The sequence below is a fragment of the Perognathus longimembris genome, chromosome 4 (genome assembly GCF_023159225.1).
Source record: "Perognathus longimembris pacificus isolate PPM17 chromosome 4, ASM2315922v1, whole genome shotgun sequence".
NCBI classification, from domain to species: domain Eukaryota; kingdom Metazoa; phylum Chordata; class Mammalia; order Rodentia; family Heteromyidae; genus Perognathus; species Perognathus longimembris.
In genome coordinates this window covers 68,863,264-68,876,408 of record NC_063164.1, presented here as the reverse complement: position 1 = coordinate 68,876,408, position 13,145 = coordinate 68,863,264, and the positions used below count along the sequence as shown (strand labels likewise).

The 13,145-nt window shown below is 41.0% G+C and overlaps 1 protein-coding gene across 1 annotated transcript in view; it reads right to left on the bottom strand.

Moving 5' to 3' along the window:
• Neb (nebulin) overlaps nt 1-13,145 on the bottom strand; it is a 217,731-nt gene that overhangs the window by 61,363 nt on the left and 143,223 nt on the right. Inside the window, 16 exon segments of the mRNA XM_048345481.1 lie at nt 69-173; nt 832-939; nt 2,072-2,176; nt 3,230-3,337; nt 4,516-4,620; nt 5,222-5,326; nt 5,899-6,096; nt 6,695-6,808; nt 8,747-8,854; nt 9,135-9,239; nt 9,345-9,449; nt 10,416-10,520; nt 10,889-11,086; nt 11,540-11,653; nt 11,749-11,856; nt 12,833-12,937. Of these exon segments, the coding sequence (XP_048201438.1) occupies nt 69-173; nt 832-939; nt 2,072-2,176; nt 3,230-3,337; nt 4,516-4,620; nt 5,222-5,326; nt 5,899-6,096; nt 6,695-6,808; nt 8,747-8,854; nt 9,135-9,239; nt 9,345-9,449; nt 10,416-10,520; nt 10,889-11,086; nt 11,540-11,653; nt 11,749-11,856; nt 12,833-12,937 (1,896 nt within the window).

The window sequence follows — 13,145 nt, the reverse complement described above, 5'->3', positions numbered from 1 at the left end:
CCATTACAGACCAAAATGGTTGACATTCTCCTGAGCTTCTTGGCCTGCCCTCTCTTTTAAGAACATACCTCACTGACAGCTTCCTGTGTCTTCTTGACTTGGCGGATTTCAGGTGTGTCAGGCGTTGTGTGAATCTTGTCTTTCAGTTTATGGTACAATTCTCGATACAGTCTCTACAATACAGGAAAGCCATTGTAGTTATTTAGTGTGAGATGATAAGGACCATCTACCAAATAATAAGTAAACAATCTAATACTTTATCTAGAGATCCAGGAGAGGAAATACTAGAAACATGGAATATGGTTAAGATTAGGATAGGAGTAAATAATATTAGGGGAAGATTTCTGAGTGTAACATCATTTATGTTAAGATTAAGACAGGAGAAAATGATACTTATTTCAATTAGGGGAAGTTTTCTGAATTTAACATCATTTATGTTTAATAGGTAGTTACATCTGTAATAGGTAGGATCAAATCAATTATTCGTACAACCAATAGTTGATATTGAAAATAGGGTATAAGTCAGACCAAAATACAACCTTTTATTAAAGTTTTCTTTTTAAATACAAATGGCTAAAGAAGAAGTTATCTCTTTAGAAAATGTTTTGCATCATACTCTATAGAATTGGGACTATGAAATGTCATTACCAACTACAGAAAAAGACTGCTAAGGGATAGCAGTATCAAAATAGTGACAAAATGTCCCTCTTGTTCTTTGTGGATGTGTAAGTTTACAGCTGAAATGTAAGAAATTCTTCTTAATGTATTTAAAATAAAGCTATGATTTTTGAAGCTCAATAATCCCTCCCCCCCAATCAGCATTCACCGTACCTCACTGGTAACATTGTTGACTCTCCGGACATGGACAAATGGCACATCCTTGGGGCCAAGTGTGTACCCATTGGCCTTGATGTGCTCATAGGCTTCTTTGTACTTAAACTGTCAAAGCAACATAAGAAGGAGATCAGTGATTATTATACAAAGGTCAGCATTATATTTATTAATTGGAAAACAGATGTCATCTTTAGTTGAAAATTGTTTTTTAAACATTAAACATAACAAAGTAAGTCAGCTGAGTATGGTGGTATACACACCTGTAATTCTTGTACTTCAGAGGAATTTGAGTTCAAAGCCAGCCTGGGCTACATAATGAGTTCAAGGCTAGCCTTGGCTATGTAACAAGGCCCTGTCTAAAAATCAATCATCAATCAAATACCGGCAAAATACTAGTGTTTTCCAAGTTTTTCTTGAAAAATATTTATTGTATCATAAAACTAGGTCCAGAAAGGAAAACAAATTTAACATTGTTAGGTAAAATTTGTTTGTATGCTGGCATGCAAAACATAAAATAAATTTATATTTTTATACCCAATGAGACTAGAAAATTAGAAAATATAAATAAGGAGAAAGAGAACATTTTTAAGATGAATGAATTACTTTACAGACTAATTAAAAAAAATAGCACGTTGGGATCTTAAATGTAACTTGGCTGCTTTGAAAACATTATTGGTCCACTCACTGTTAGGCCTTGTCTGGCTAGCAGATATGAAGCTTACTGTTGAAAGGAGGGTTGATGGCTGGTTTATGAGGACAGATTGCAGGCCAGACTGCTCTAGGCCTTGCCATGGGTAAATTCATTAAGTACCAATCTGGTACTTTTAAAAAATGGAGAAAGTGGTAGAAACCACACCTAGGTAAGCTATACAGAGAGAGAATCTACTCTGCTTTCCCCCACCCCAAGTTTTCTGCTTATTGACTGGACATTGAAGAAAAACAGTAGGATAAGAATCAGGTCCAGCAGCTAGGCAAGAAGTCAATGACACATCAGGCATCCTGACATCATGGGCCTGAGCCTAGGCTCCCACCATCCTATTCTAACTGACTGGGCTACCCAGGCCAGGAGAGCAGTAGCAGCTAGTTCCACCACATCCCCAGAAATCATGCTGTCTACTCTCCCTTCTTCTATCATGATATCATCCTGCACCTTGAGAGTCTGACTTGAGGGTAAGAAGAGACTATTCACACCACTTCCCTCCTATCCCTACTTCAGTGGGATGGGGAGATCACTCACATAGCTGCTCATGTATCGGATATCCTTGTTGTGCTGGAAATGTGGGGTGTCTCCTGGAAGCCTGTACCCCGTGGGCAGGAAGCGCAGGCCAGTCTTATATAGGTTCTGCAGGGATGGAGGAGAGCGGGTGAAATGACAAATGGCATCTGACTTGAGTTAAGTAAACCACATACAATTCATATTAGTCTTTTTTTTTTTCCAATCCTGGGGCTTGGGATTCAGAGCCTGAGCACTGTCCCTGGCTTCTTTTCTGCTCAATGCTAGCACTCTACCTCTTGAGCCACAGCACTACTTCCGGTCTTTTTGTTTATGAGGTACTGAGGAATCCAGGGCTTCATGCAAGTACTCTATTGTGAAGCCATATTCCCAGCCCTCATATTAGATTTTTTTTTTTTTTTTTTTTGGCCAGTCCTGGGCCTTGGACTCAGGGCCTGAGCACTGTCCCTGGCTTCTTCCCGCTCAAGGCTAGCACTCTGCCACTTGAGCCACAGCGCCGCTTCTGGCCGTTTTCTGTATATGTGGTGCTGGGGAATCGAACCTAGGGCCTCGTGTATCCGAGGCAGGCACTCTTGCCACTAGGCTATATCCCCAGCCCTCATATTAGATTTTTTAATCAGAAAATTAATTTACTTAGCTTCTGAGTTAATTTTAACAAGATCCTTAGTAAATACTAAGAGTCATGGAATTAGTCAAATCACTCTCAACTTATTGCTTTGAAAAACATGCTTTCCAACATGTACCCAGTTGACTATATTTCATCTAGCAAGAATTTGGGAAATGCAGAGAAAACAGGCAGCCAAAGGCTACCCTTGTCTTTAACTTCACTTTTGTTCAAGCTAAGACTAATATCCGAGACACGCACAGCTTTAAGTTGCCCTGCCTGATATCCCATGCCTCCTAAATATAAGGTCTTGGCATGAAGAGGTTTTGAAGATGTCAGAATGCACACACCTGCATACACACACACACACACACACACACACACACACACACACGCGATAGTGAAGAGTTAAAAATCAAATTATTTTTAATATTCAAGCAATATTATACTCATCAAATGAAATAGCTTTTACATTTTACAAGGTCAGGCTAAGCCCTGATTGCTTCTAGGCTTGGTGCCTGGATCTCTGCTGGGCAATGCCCATTCTCACTTCTCACCTCGCTCTGCAGCTTGTATGCATGAAGGGCCCGGTCCAGATCTACCGTTTTTGTAGTTGGAGCCACTTTGCCTCTGACACTGTGCACATAGTCATAGTGATAGACAGCCTGGGGGAACAAAGAGGCAGAGTGAGTGATTTAGATTGTGTCCAGGAAGAAGCCCAGTAAATCGAGACCCAAGGCCCCCTTGGGGACAAAAACTGGGTGTTAATGGCTCAAGCCTATAATTCTAGCTACTTGAGAAGCTGAGATTGGGAGGATTACAGTCCGAGATCAGTCCAGTCAGATAAAAGTTCTCAACCATTACACTCTTCTCAACAGAGATCTGAACATGGTGGCACATACCTGTGTTAGGTTTGGAAGCCTAACATAGGCAGATTGTCCCTGAATTCAGGGTACTGTCCCTGAGCTTCTTTTGCTCAAGGCTATCACTTTACCTACCACTTGAGCCACTTCCAGCTTTTTTTGTTTATGTGTTACTGAGGGAGCAAACCCAGAGTTTCATGCATGCTAGGCAAGCACACTACCACTAAGCCACACTCCCAGCCCCTAGAGCATCTTCCTAGTAAGTATGAAGCCCTGAGTTCAACTCCTAGGACTGTCATACTATAAAAAAAATCCCAAAACAACAAGAAGAAAAACTAGGGAATGTATCTAAGTGGTAGAGTACTTGCCTAGAAGGCTTCAATCCCAGGTGAACTGATTAATTAATATACAGGTAGCTTGGTTTTTTTGTCTGGAGAATTTTGATAGGTTACCATGTCAAGCTAATTCACTGGTGGGATCTAATGTTTAATTAATAATCTGTGTATTTAAGTTAAAAGAGCACCTGAGCAGGCCTTTACATACACTTCCCAGTTTGCACACAGTGTTTTGAGGCTCAGAGATATCATTTGCTTTTCATAAGCCCCTAGTTACATGTAGCAGATTCAGGACTTCACAATCTGTATGCCTAATATCAGACTGCTCGCTTCTTGTTCTACCATCACCAGCCCTAATTATTGAAGACCTAGACAGTGAGACATAATTGTTGCTCACGCCACAAGGTGTCCTATAAAAAAGAACTTTGGAATCTCTAAAATGTAGTATTGTACACAGTTCACCTACAACTTCACCTCCACCAAATTCTGACAGTTCAGGTGCTGGGAGACAAGGGCAGAACCTTTAGCATTTTTTCAGACGTCAACCCTGGTCTCTAGCTGGGAAAGGTTGATACTACCTAGCTTTGGTTGGCTGGTGACTCTGTCTCCCTTACTATCCACTGTCACTCCCCAGGGGTTGCTTACATCACTGAGCTGCTTCCCACTCTTGACAGCCTGGACATAGACCGGTGTGTCAGTCACCAACTTGTAGTTATTCCTCGTCTTCTGCACATGTGCTTTGTACTTGATCTGCCAGGAGGAAGAAAGCCAGCCTGGTTAGAGCATTTATTATGCTAGAGATGGCTAGTTTTCAAACAAGGCTGTTAACTATGAGACTCATATCTAGCACATTTATTGAAGGAGATGGCTTTCAATTTTATAACCATTATTGTAACCAATGCTTATGGTCATATGGAAATGCTAGAGTCTTCTAGGGACATGGTAGCTCCTAGAAAAGTTTGTTTAATGAAATCTTCACTGTCATATTACTTTGCCTGGCCAGTCTGCTTTTTACAGATAAATCCCATGTATAGTGCATAAACTTTTAACAGATGAAATTTTCCCATTCACAAGAATTACATGCTCATTAATATATTTAGAATAGTCACTTCTATGTTAGAGTAAAGAGCCAGGATAACAACCTCTCCACCAGAAGACAACAGTCTAGCTGGACCACAGTGTTGTATAGGAATGGCAGGCACAATTCTACTCTGTTCCTAGCCTTTTTCTCAACCTCAGCATCCTCAAAATGACATAGTCCATAGTGGTCCATGACAATGCCATGTTTTACATGTTCTCTCCTTGATTCTAGACATGGAAACATTCCCAAACACCAAACATGGAAACTCACATCATTGCGAAGATCATAAGCATGTTTTGCATGGAGAATCTCAGGCGTGTCCCAGACATAACAACCAATGCCTTTCAGCCATGTGAGGTCATCTTTGTACACAATCTAGAGAATTTCAACAGATGCAAGAGAAAAGAATAATTTTAATACTAAACAATAGGCATTCCGTGGTCCCAGATGATACTAGGGAACAAAAAGAAAATGACAGGTAAGGCACATTCCCCCATGCCTGTAATAAAGGCAGGGACTGGAAGAATTGGAGTTAAGGGCAGGCAGGCAAAAAGTTAGGGACATCACCAATTTATGTCTCTCATTGTGGTCCATATAATACCAACCATATGGGAGGCATAGGTAGGAGGATCAAGGTCAGAAGCCAGCCCTGGACAAAAAGTTTGAGACCTGAAAAATAAGGCTAAAGGAATTAAGGACATGGCTCAAGGGGTAGAGTGCTTGCTCAGCAAGTGTAGGGCCCTAAATTCCAACCCCACTACTAATAAAAACCAGCAAAAGGCATCATACAATGAAGCTGTAAATGCCATAGAAACATCTTCTCACAGAGCCCTACTTCCTGAAATCCCGTCAGACAAATAGTAAGAAAGCACGATGGGGAAAAGCTGAAGTGAACAGGGAGGAGAGAGGGGTGGACAGGGCGGGGATCTTCTAAGCAATGGGCTTACATCACTGATTTGATCTGTCACTTTCCTGACGTGACTGTTGACTTGCAAGTCAGGGTAGCAAATCCACTCATGGAGGTGCAGGCGGTAGTCGATCTCACTGACTTTCTTCTGAGAATCCTTGGCAGTCACCATCTCTACCATGTCAGGCACCAGGTGGATTTTCATCTTGTTCTGTTCATACACGGATCTGTACAGGCGCTGAGAAATTAAGTTCACATGTCAGTCATCATGACCAGAGGAACACATGCTTTCTTCATGTCCCAGAGAAGTCAGGGTGAGCCACTTTCAGCAAGTACCTGGGGTCCCTGGGGGCTGGGAAGATCTTACACTTTCTAGTATAGGAAATATATGACATAAGCAAAATATGTGAAATACATAAATGACATGCACAACATACATGTCATTTTATATTATGTGCCATGTGCTTCATATGCATCATGTGTCATGCATGTCATATGCATCATACATGACATATACATCATGTGTGACATACATGACACATATGTGCTGCATGTGTGCCATGTTTGGTACATAGGTCACATGTGATTCACATGCGCCATACATGTCATGCATGTGACACACATGCCACTTGTCAAACACATGTCATTCATGACATGAACAGCACATGTGTCACTTGTAACATATGTGACATAAATCACATATATGACACTTGCAACATATGTGTCACTTGCCACATGCATGTCGGGGATCAGATCCCTGGCTGAGTGGACAATCCATAATGTGTGGCTGGTTCACTTGGCTTTGATGGGAAGAAAGGCCTTTGGGCCTTACTTACATCGATGTTAAGCTTGCCTACTCGGAGGCACCGTGCTGTGTTTGGATCATCATTGACATCTTTTGGTAAAGTATAAAGGGCTTTGAACTTTTCATATTCTTCTCGGTACTTGATCTATAAGACAAAGTCAAGAAGATGAAACTTAGCTTTGTAGGGTAATGGGTTAATTTTGTTAGCATGCAACAATGCCCTGTGTTGATGCAGAGGACCGGAGGGACCACTTTCCTGAGCTCATGTTCCATGTGCATAGAGATAGAACCAGAGCCACCATGAGGCCAGTGTGAGGCAGAAATCAGGCCACATCTGAAAGTACAGTTAAACTGTAGAGTGCTGTAAAATCCTACTATGTTAAAATGTCTATAGTAGCACTGCCATTGCTATTCAACTAACTCATATTTAGACTTACATGTTTTGTTTTGTTTTTAAGTTGTGATTCTGAGGATCAAACTCAAGGCCTGGTACATGCTAGGCAAGTGCTCTACTAGTGAGCAACATCACCAGCCCAGACTACATGCTTCTAAAATAGTATTTTATTTTATTCATTTCTCGTGATAATGTCTTTGTTTCTTTCTACTATAAGTGAAAGATCAGAACTCCTCAGGAATCTCATTTTTCATAACTACTGAGAAGATTGGTGCTTAAGAGGCGTGTGTGTGTGTTTGTGTGTGTGTGTGTGTTTTCCCTGAGCTTTTACACTTAAGCATAGTGTTCTATCACTTGTGTGTGTAAATGGGTCCTGAGGTACTGTCCCTAAGCTTTTACACTAAAGAATAGTGTTCTACCACTTGAACCACTGTTCCATTTCCAGCTTTTTGGTGGCTAATAAGAGATGAAAAAAACTTTCTTGTCTGGGCTACCTTCCAACTGTGATCCTTAGCTCTCAGGTTCCTGAGTTAGGATTACAGGTGTGAGCCACTTGAACTCAGCTTCAAAATCTCTCTCTCTCTCTCTCTCTCTCTCTCTCTCTCTCTCTCTCTCTCTCTCTCTCTCTCTCTCTCTCTCTCTCTCTGTGTGTGTGTGTGTGTGTGTGTGTGTGTGTGTGTGTGTGTTAATTATTATTAGATTTTGGTCAGTCATGGGCTTGAACTCTGGGCCTGGGCCATGTCCCTGACCTCCATTAGCTCAAAACTAGTGTTCTATCACTTGAGCTACAGTGCCACTACCAGTTTTCTGGTAGTTATTTGGAGTTAAGAGTCTCACAGAGTTTCCTGCCCAGGCTGGCTTTGAACCGTGATCCTCAGATCTTAGCCTCCTAAGTAGTTAGGATTATAGGCATGAGCCATGGGTGCCTGGCCTGTGTGTTTTCTTAAACAAACAAACGAAAAACAGAACACTGAAGTCCTTTCAAAGGACTAATGACATAAAGGAATTAATACAGTTGAAACAGATGGGAGGAGAATGATGGAAGGGGTGACATTAGTCAATATGCATTGTACTCATAAACTGACATGCTGAGTTGAAATCCCTTTGCACCAATTATTTAAAATTAAAATAAAATTTATTTTTCATAAAAAGGTTATATTTTTTCTCTGACACAACTGGTCCTAACAATTTGTCAAGAATCCTGATTGTATATAACTGTGATCATGACTAAAGGAAAACAGCCTTCATTGGGCTTTGTAAATCTCATGCATAAAACTCTTCCCAAATCTAAAGTGTGTGCCTTTGGCCTCTTCTATTCATTTGGGAATGGTGTGATAATTAGTTGTTATACCCATCATTTAATTTTTCTCCCAAACCTACATTTAATTCGATTGAAGGCACACTATTTTGTATGGTATGTCTTCTTTCCCTTGACTAAGTCATTGGCATAAAGGTAGCCTACAAGATCACTTCTGTGCCCTTTGTGCTGGTGTTGTGACTTTCCCCAGGTAGGACTCCAGGAGGAGGTGTTCAGCGAGCACACAGACTGATGAACAGGATCTGGAAGTATATGTGAGATGCCCCAGAGAGGTGCTGGGATACTGTAGAGGCACATTTGAATTAGCCTGAGGAACTTGGCATGGGGTCAGGGGTGGGCAGAGGAAGTGGGAGGCTCTTGTTTGCACTTACACGGCTGGCCAGATGCTTCTGGTTCTTTGCATGTGTCAGGGACAAGGTACTGTTTGGCAGGATGTAGCTGGTGGCTTTCACTTTATCCCAGGCCTCCTTGTACACGTTCTGGAGGGGTTAAAACGTTTGTGAATAAGGGAAAATGCACCCTAGTTAACTCCCAAGTAGCACTCTTTCTGTTTCTGTCCTTCTCAGACTGTCCTTGCTAAACACTGGGACTTGCTTCAATTTGATGCATGTTTCATTCTACATGTCATAATTTTATGAGAGAAAAAGTAGGAATTTGAAGATTCTCAAAAAATATTTGGGGGCAAGGTGCTTACCCTCATTTATTCTCTGTCTCTGAAAGGGGAAAGGTGGCTCATACATAAGAGAAAACTCAACTCACACTGCTGTAAAGACTCTTTAAATTCTTGGTTCTGTCGTAATCCACTGTTTCCAGAACTGTGGTATATTTGTCTTTAATCTGATGATAATTTTCTTTATATTTCACCTAAACAAGAAAACAAAAACAAAAATAGAAAGGAGGCCCTTCCTTCTGTTGTTGGAAAACACACAAAGACAATGGTGTGCCCTTAGGACAAGAAGGAACACAAACCTCACTGGCGTTGATGCCGCTTTGAAGAGCAGTCACATAAACTGGCGTATCTGTCACCAGGTTATAGTTAGGCAAGTTTTCTTTACTTGCCGCCGTGTATTTTATCTGTAAAGAAAAAGAAAAATTCACCCCAAACTGGAAAGTATAAGTTTATCATCAGTTATAGATCTGTTATAGATGCTAACTTAGATGTAGCTTTACTTGTTTCTGGGCTTCTGTTTTCACCCTAAGAAACTGTCATCCTGCAGATTATGTGTGGCTGCCAAGTAGCATTCCTTAGCCAAGAGTAGTGTGGGAATTTCCCAGGTGTCTTTCCTGGTTCTGTTGCCTTCTCCTTTCCCATCTTCCACTACCAACGGCAGCCACCCCATAAAACCTGCTGAGTCTGCCAGAGCTTCCTACCATGTTCCATCAAGTGGTCCAGATACTTAAGAGTTTTCTTCCTTTAAAATGTATCTACCAGCTGGGCACCAGGTGCTCATGCCTATAACCCTAGCTACTCAGGAGGCTGAGATCTGAGGACTATGGTTCAAAGCCATGAAAAGTCCATGAGACTCCTACTCTCTTATGCTAAGTAATTATACACATATACACAAAGCTGGAAGTAGAGCCAGTGGCTCAAGTCAAAGAGAGCAAGCCTTACGTAAAAGCTCAGAGACAGTGCGCAGGCACTGAGTTCAAGGCTAGGACCAGCACAAAAACAAAACAAAACAACAAAAAAACCAAAACAAACAACCCCCCCAACCCAAACCCACAAAAATATATCTACCTCTGGTTAAAGTATGCTTTTCTTCCTACTCTGCAAGTTACCCTGTTCAAGGTAGAGTCACTTGCAAGAAGCTCACAATGCATGGTGGTTCACCATGGGAGAGACTCCCACCAGCACATACTTCCAGGAGAAGTTTCACTGAAGCCAGGGACATGTGGGGTGGCTGGGGGATTTGGTTCTCTCAGATCATGCACTATTATGGCAGCTTCCAAGGAAGCAGAGAGACAGCCTGCCCTGCAGCCTGACATCAGCACTATAGTTTCTGATCTGGGAAACCGGTCCTTCTAGGGCGGCTAGCTCACCTGACTCTGGAGGTCATATGATTTCTTGGCATGAAGGATCTGGGGTGTATCCCAAACATAGCAACCAATGCCTTTTAGCCAATTCAAGTCATCCTTGTACACATTCTGAAAGAAAACAAGAACAGTGCAAGGTAATAGGTATTCTGAATTTATCATTGAGTAATTCGATAGTTCTTATCAGTCCTTGGCTATATACTTGATGCTTCAAAGTCTTAGAAAAGGCATCATCATTGGGAGATCTTAATTCCCTGACTCAAAGAAGCCTAGAGAGACAGACAGTAGTACTAAGGTCTTAGTCTAGTGAGGAACCAATTAAATATTCAACTTCGTGTCCTATGGTGCAAATGGAGCTATTATGGCCAAAAGTGTGTACTCATGCCACTGGGCCTATGAACAGAGGGACAATTGGATCATGAAGGGCTATGACAGGACTGGGTGAGGCCTTTAAGTCAAGTTGAGAAAAGATGTCATACATCACTTAAGATCTCCTGGGCATTTCGAGCACGAATAACATTGGGCTCTTCTGGAAGGGACGTCCACTGATGAAAGTAGTGTCGGTACTCCAGGTCACTGAGGATGTACTGGCACTTTTTAGCCAGCACATGGTTCATCATATCATTGGGGATATGCACATTGGCTTTTGTGTCTTCATAATCTCTTCGGTAGTTCAACTAAAGAATAACATTTTATGGACAAAAAATTAGAGGAGAATTAAAAGCTTAAGTAATTCAAACCCAACTCCTTAGTCTTATTTCTAAACTAAGTCAGAACCCCTAGAAGAGACTCATGTTTCAAAGTTTTTAGTATTGTCTTTTAAAACTCCCCTTACATTTCTCTACAGTGCAGGGCTCTCTCTTTTCCCAATACATTTCCAAATGCAAGGAAAACAATAGGTTGCCTTCAAAATTCACTTGTTAAGAGCCCTCACTATGTTGGGAAAGGGAAAGGGAAGGGAAGAAGCCCACAGTCATCAAGGGTCTACAGTTAAGGGTTGGGAAAACTCAAGAATGTTCACATTTGTCCATCCTGCAGCTAATCAGGAGCCCTAGGGCCAGCTACAAGTGGGGCGACATGGAAGTCCACTGATACTGGACAAGTCTGCTGCCACAGTAAACACTGCTCACCGCACTCCGCATCTGCTGGAAATCCAGACAGTGAACCACACCAGGGAACTCGCCAATGACTTTTCCAGCCAGATAGTGGCCCTTCTGCTTCTCGTATGTCTCTTTGTATTTCAGCTGTAAAATGGATCAACATTGAGAATTGCTGGAGTTTGCTGACCAGTCCCTCACTGCCCAATAAAAGACCTCAGAGGGGAAATGATCAGACTGACCTCACTGTTCACTAGGTCAGCATGTTTTGCTCCAACAATGGGAATATAGCGCTCGTCCAGGGTGTAGCCATAAGCCTTGGTTCCCTCCCAGGCACCTTTGTATAAGATCTAGAACAAAAAGACAGGTATCATAAATGTTTCCATTCAATTACTTTCAGATACTATCAAAAACAATGTTGAGGCAAATCACTTGTGTTCACAACAAGGCTTAAATTTTTATGTGTAGCCACCAATGTGCCTTCCACGAATAGGGCAGGCATTTGGTATACTGCATTTTAAATTAAATCTGTATCTTCTGAGATCTTTTATAAGAGTTAACTATATTTTCAGTTCTTATAAAAGTGATAAAAAAAATTCTCAAACCGGGAAAGGATCATCTGATTGCTTCCTATTGGGCATATCCATCCACATCCCTCTTCTTTTAAGTTAGCTGAATTAAATTTTGAGGACAAATTGTGTTCACTGGACATACTGGTGCATTGTTGCTGAAGATAGACAAGATGCTCTTCCTTTTTTTTCTCATAGTTGCTCCATCCCATGTTCTCCTAGAGCCCTTGTAGTACCTCTCTATATTAATCTACTTAGATCTGCTCCTTTTACTTGTATGAACTCCTGAAAGCTTATTTCACTGAACACTAGTTTCTCAGTGTCTCTTCAGGGTAGGGCACTTTACAGGAACTAAAAAACATGACCAGCTGAATATATGCAACTCATATTGAGTAGATTCAGACAAAGATGAATGTGTGCTACTTCTAATATCCAAGATGAGATATAATGAAATCAATAGGTTGCATGCTAAATTAAATGTGTGCTAAATCAGTCAAGAACATGAATCCTATTCACTGGACTCTATAATGAAAATGAACTATGGAACTTGTGGGTGGAGGATGAAAGGGTAAAACTGAGAGAGTGCGAGGGAAGGGGTGACATTATCCAAAAAGAAATGTACTTATTACCTGACTTATGTAACTGTAACCCCTCTGTACATCATCTTTATAATAACACTATAAAAATGAAGAACATGAATCCTGCCTGACAAGAGCATAAAACTAGGAACTGATATTGTTATTGCTTAAGTACTCACAGTACTGTAGAGTTTTCCCATGTCTTTGGAGTGGGAGATATATGGTGTATCTGGAGAAAATATATACTTGCCCTTGGCTTTATTAAATGTTTCTTTATATTTTACCTACAAAATAAAACAAAATCTTTTGATTACTATAAATGTACATTTAAATTTTCTTAGGATCTACTTAGCAACAAACCAATCAAACTTCATTTAGGTATTAAGGTTAACCAACTGACTGAATTGTGGACAAATTTAAGCTAGTAGAATTGGACATTTTGGACAAGAATATAGATGACTAAAAGTGGTTACAGTATACTACCTTCTAGTA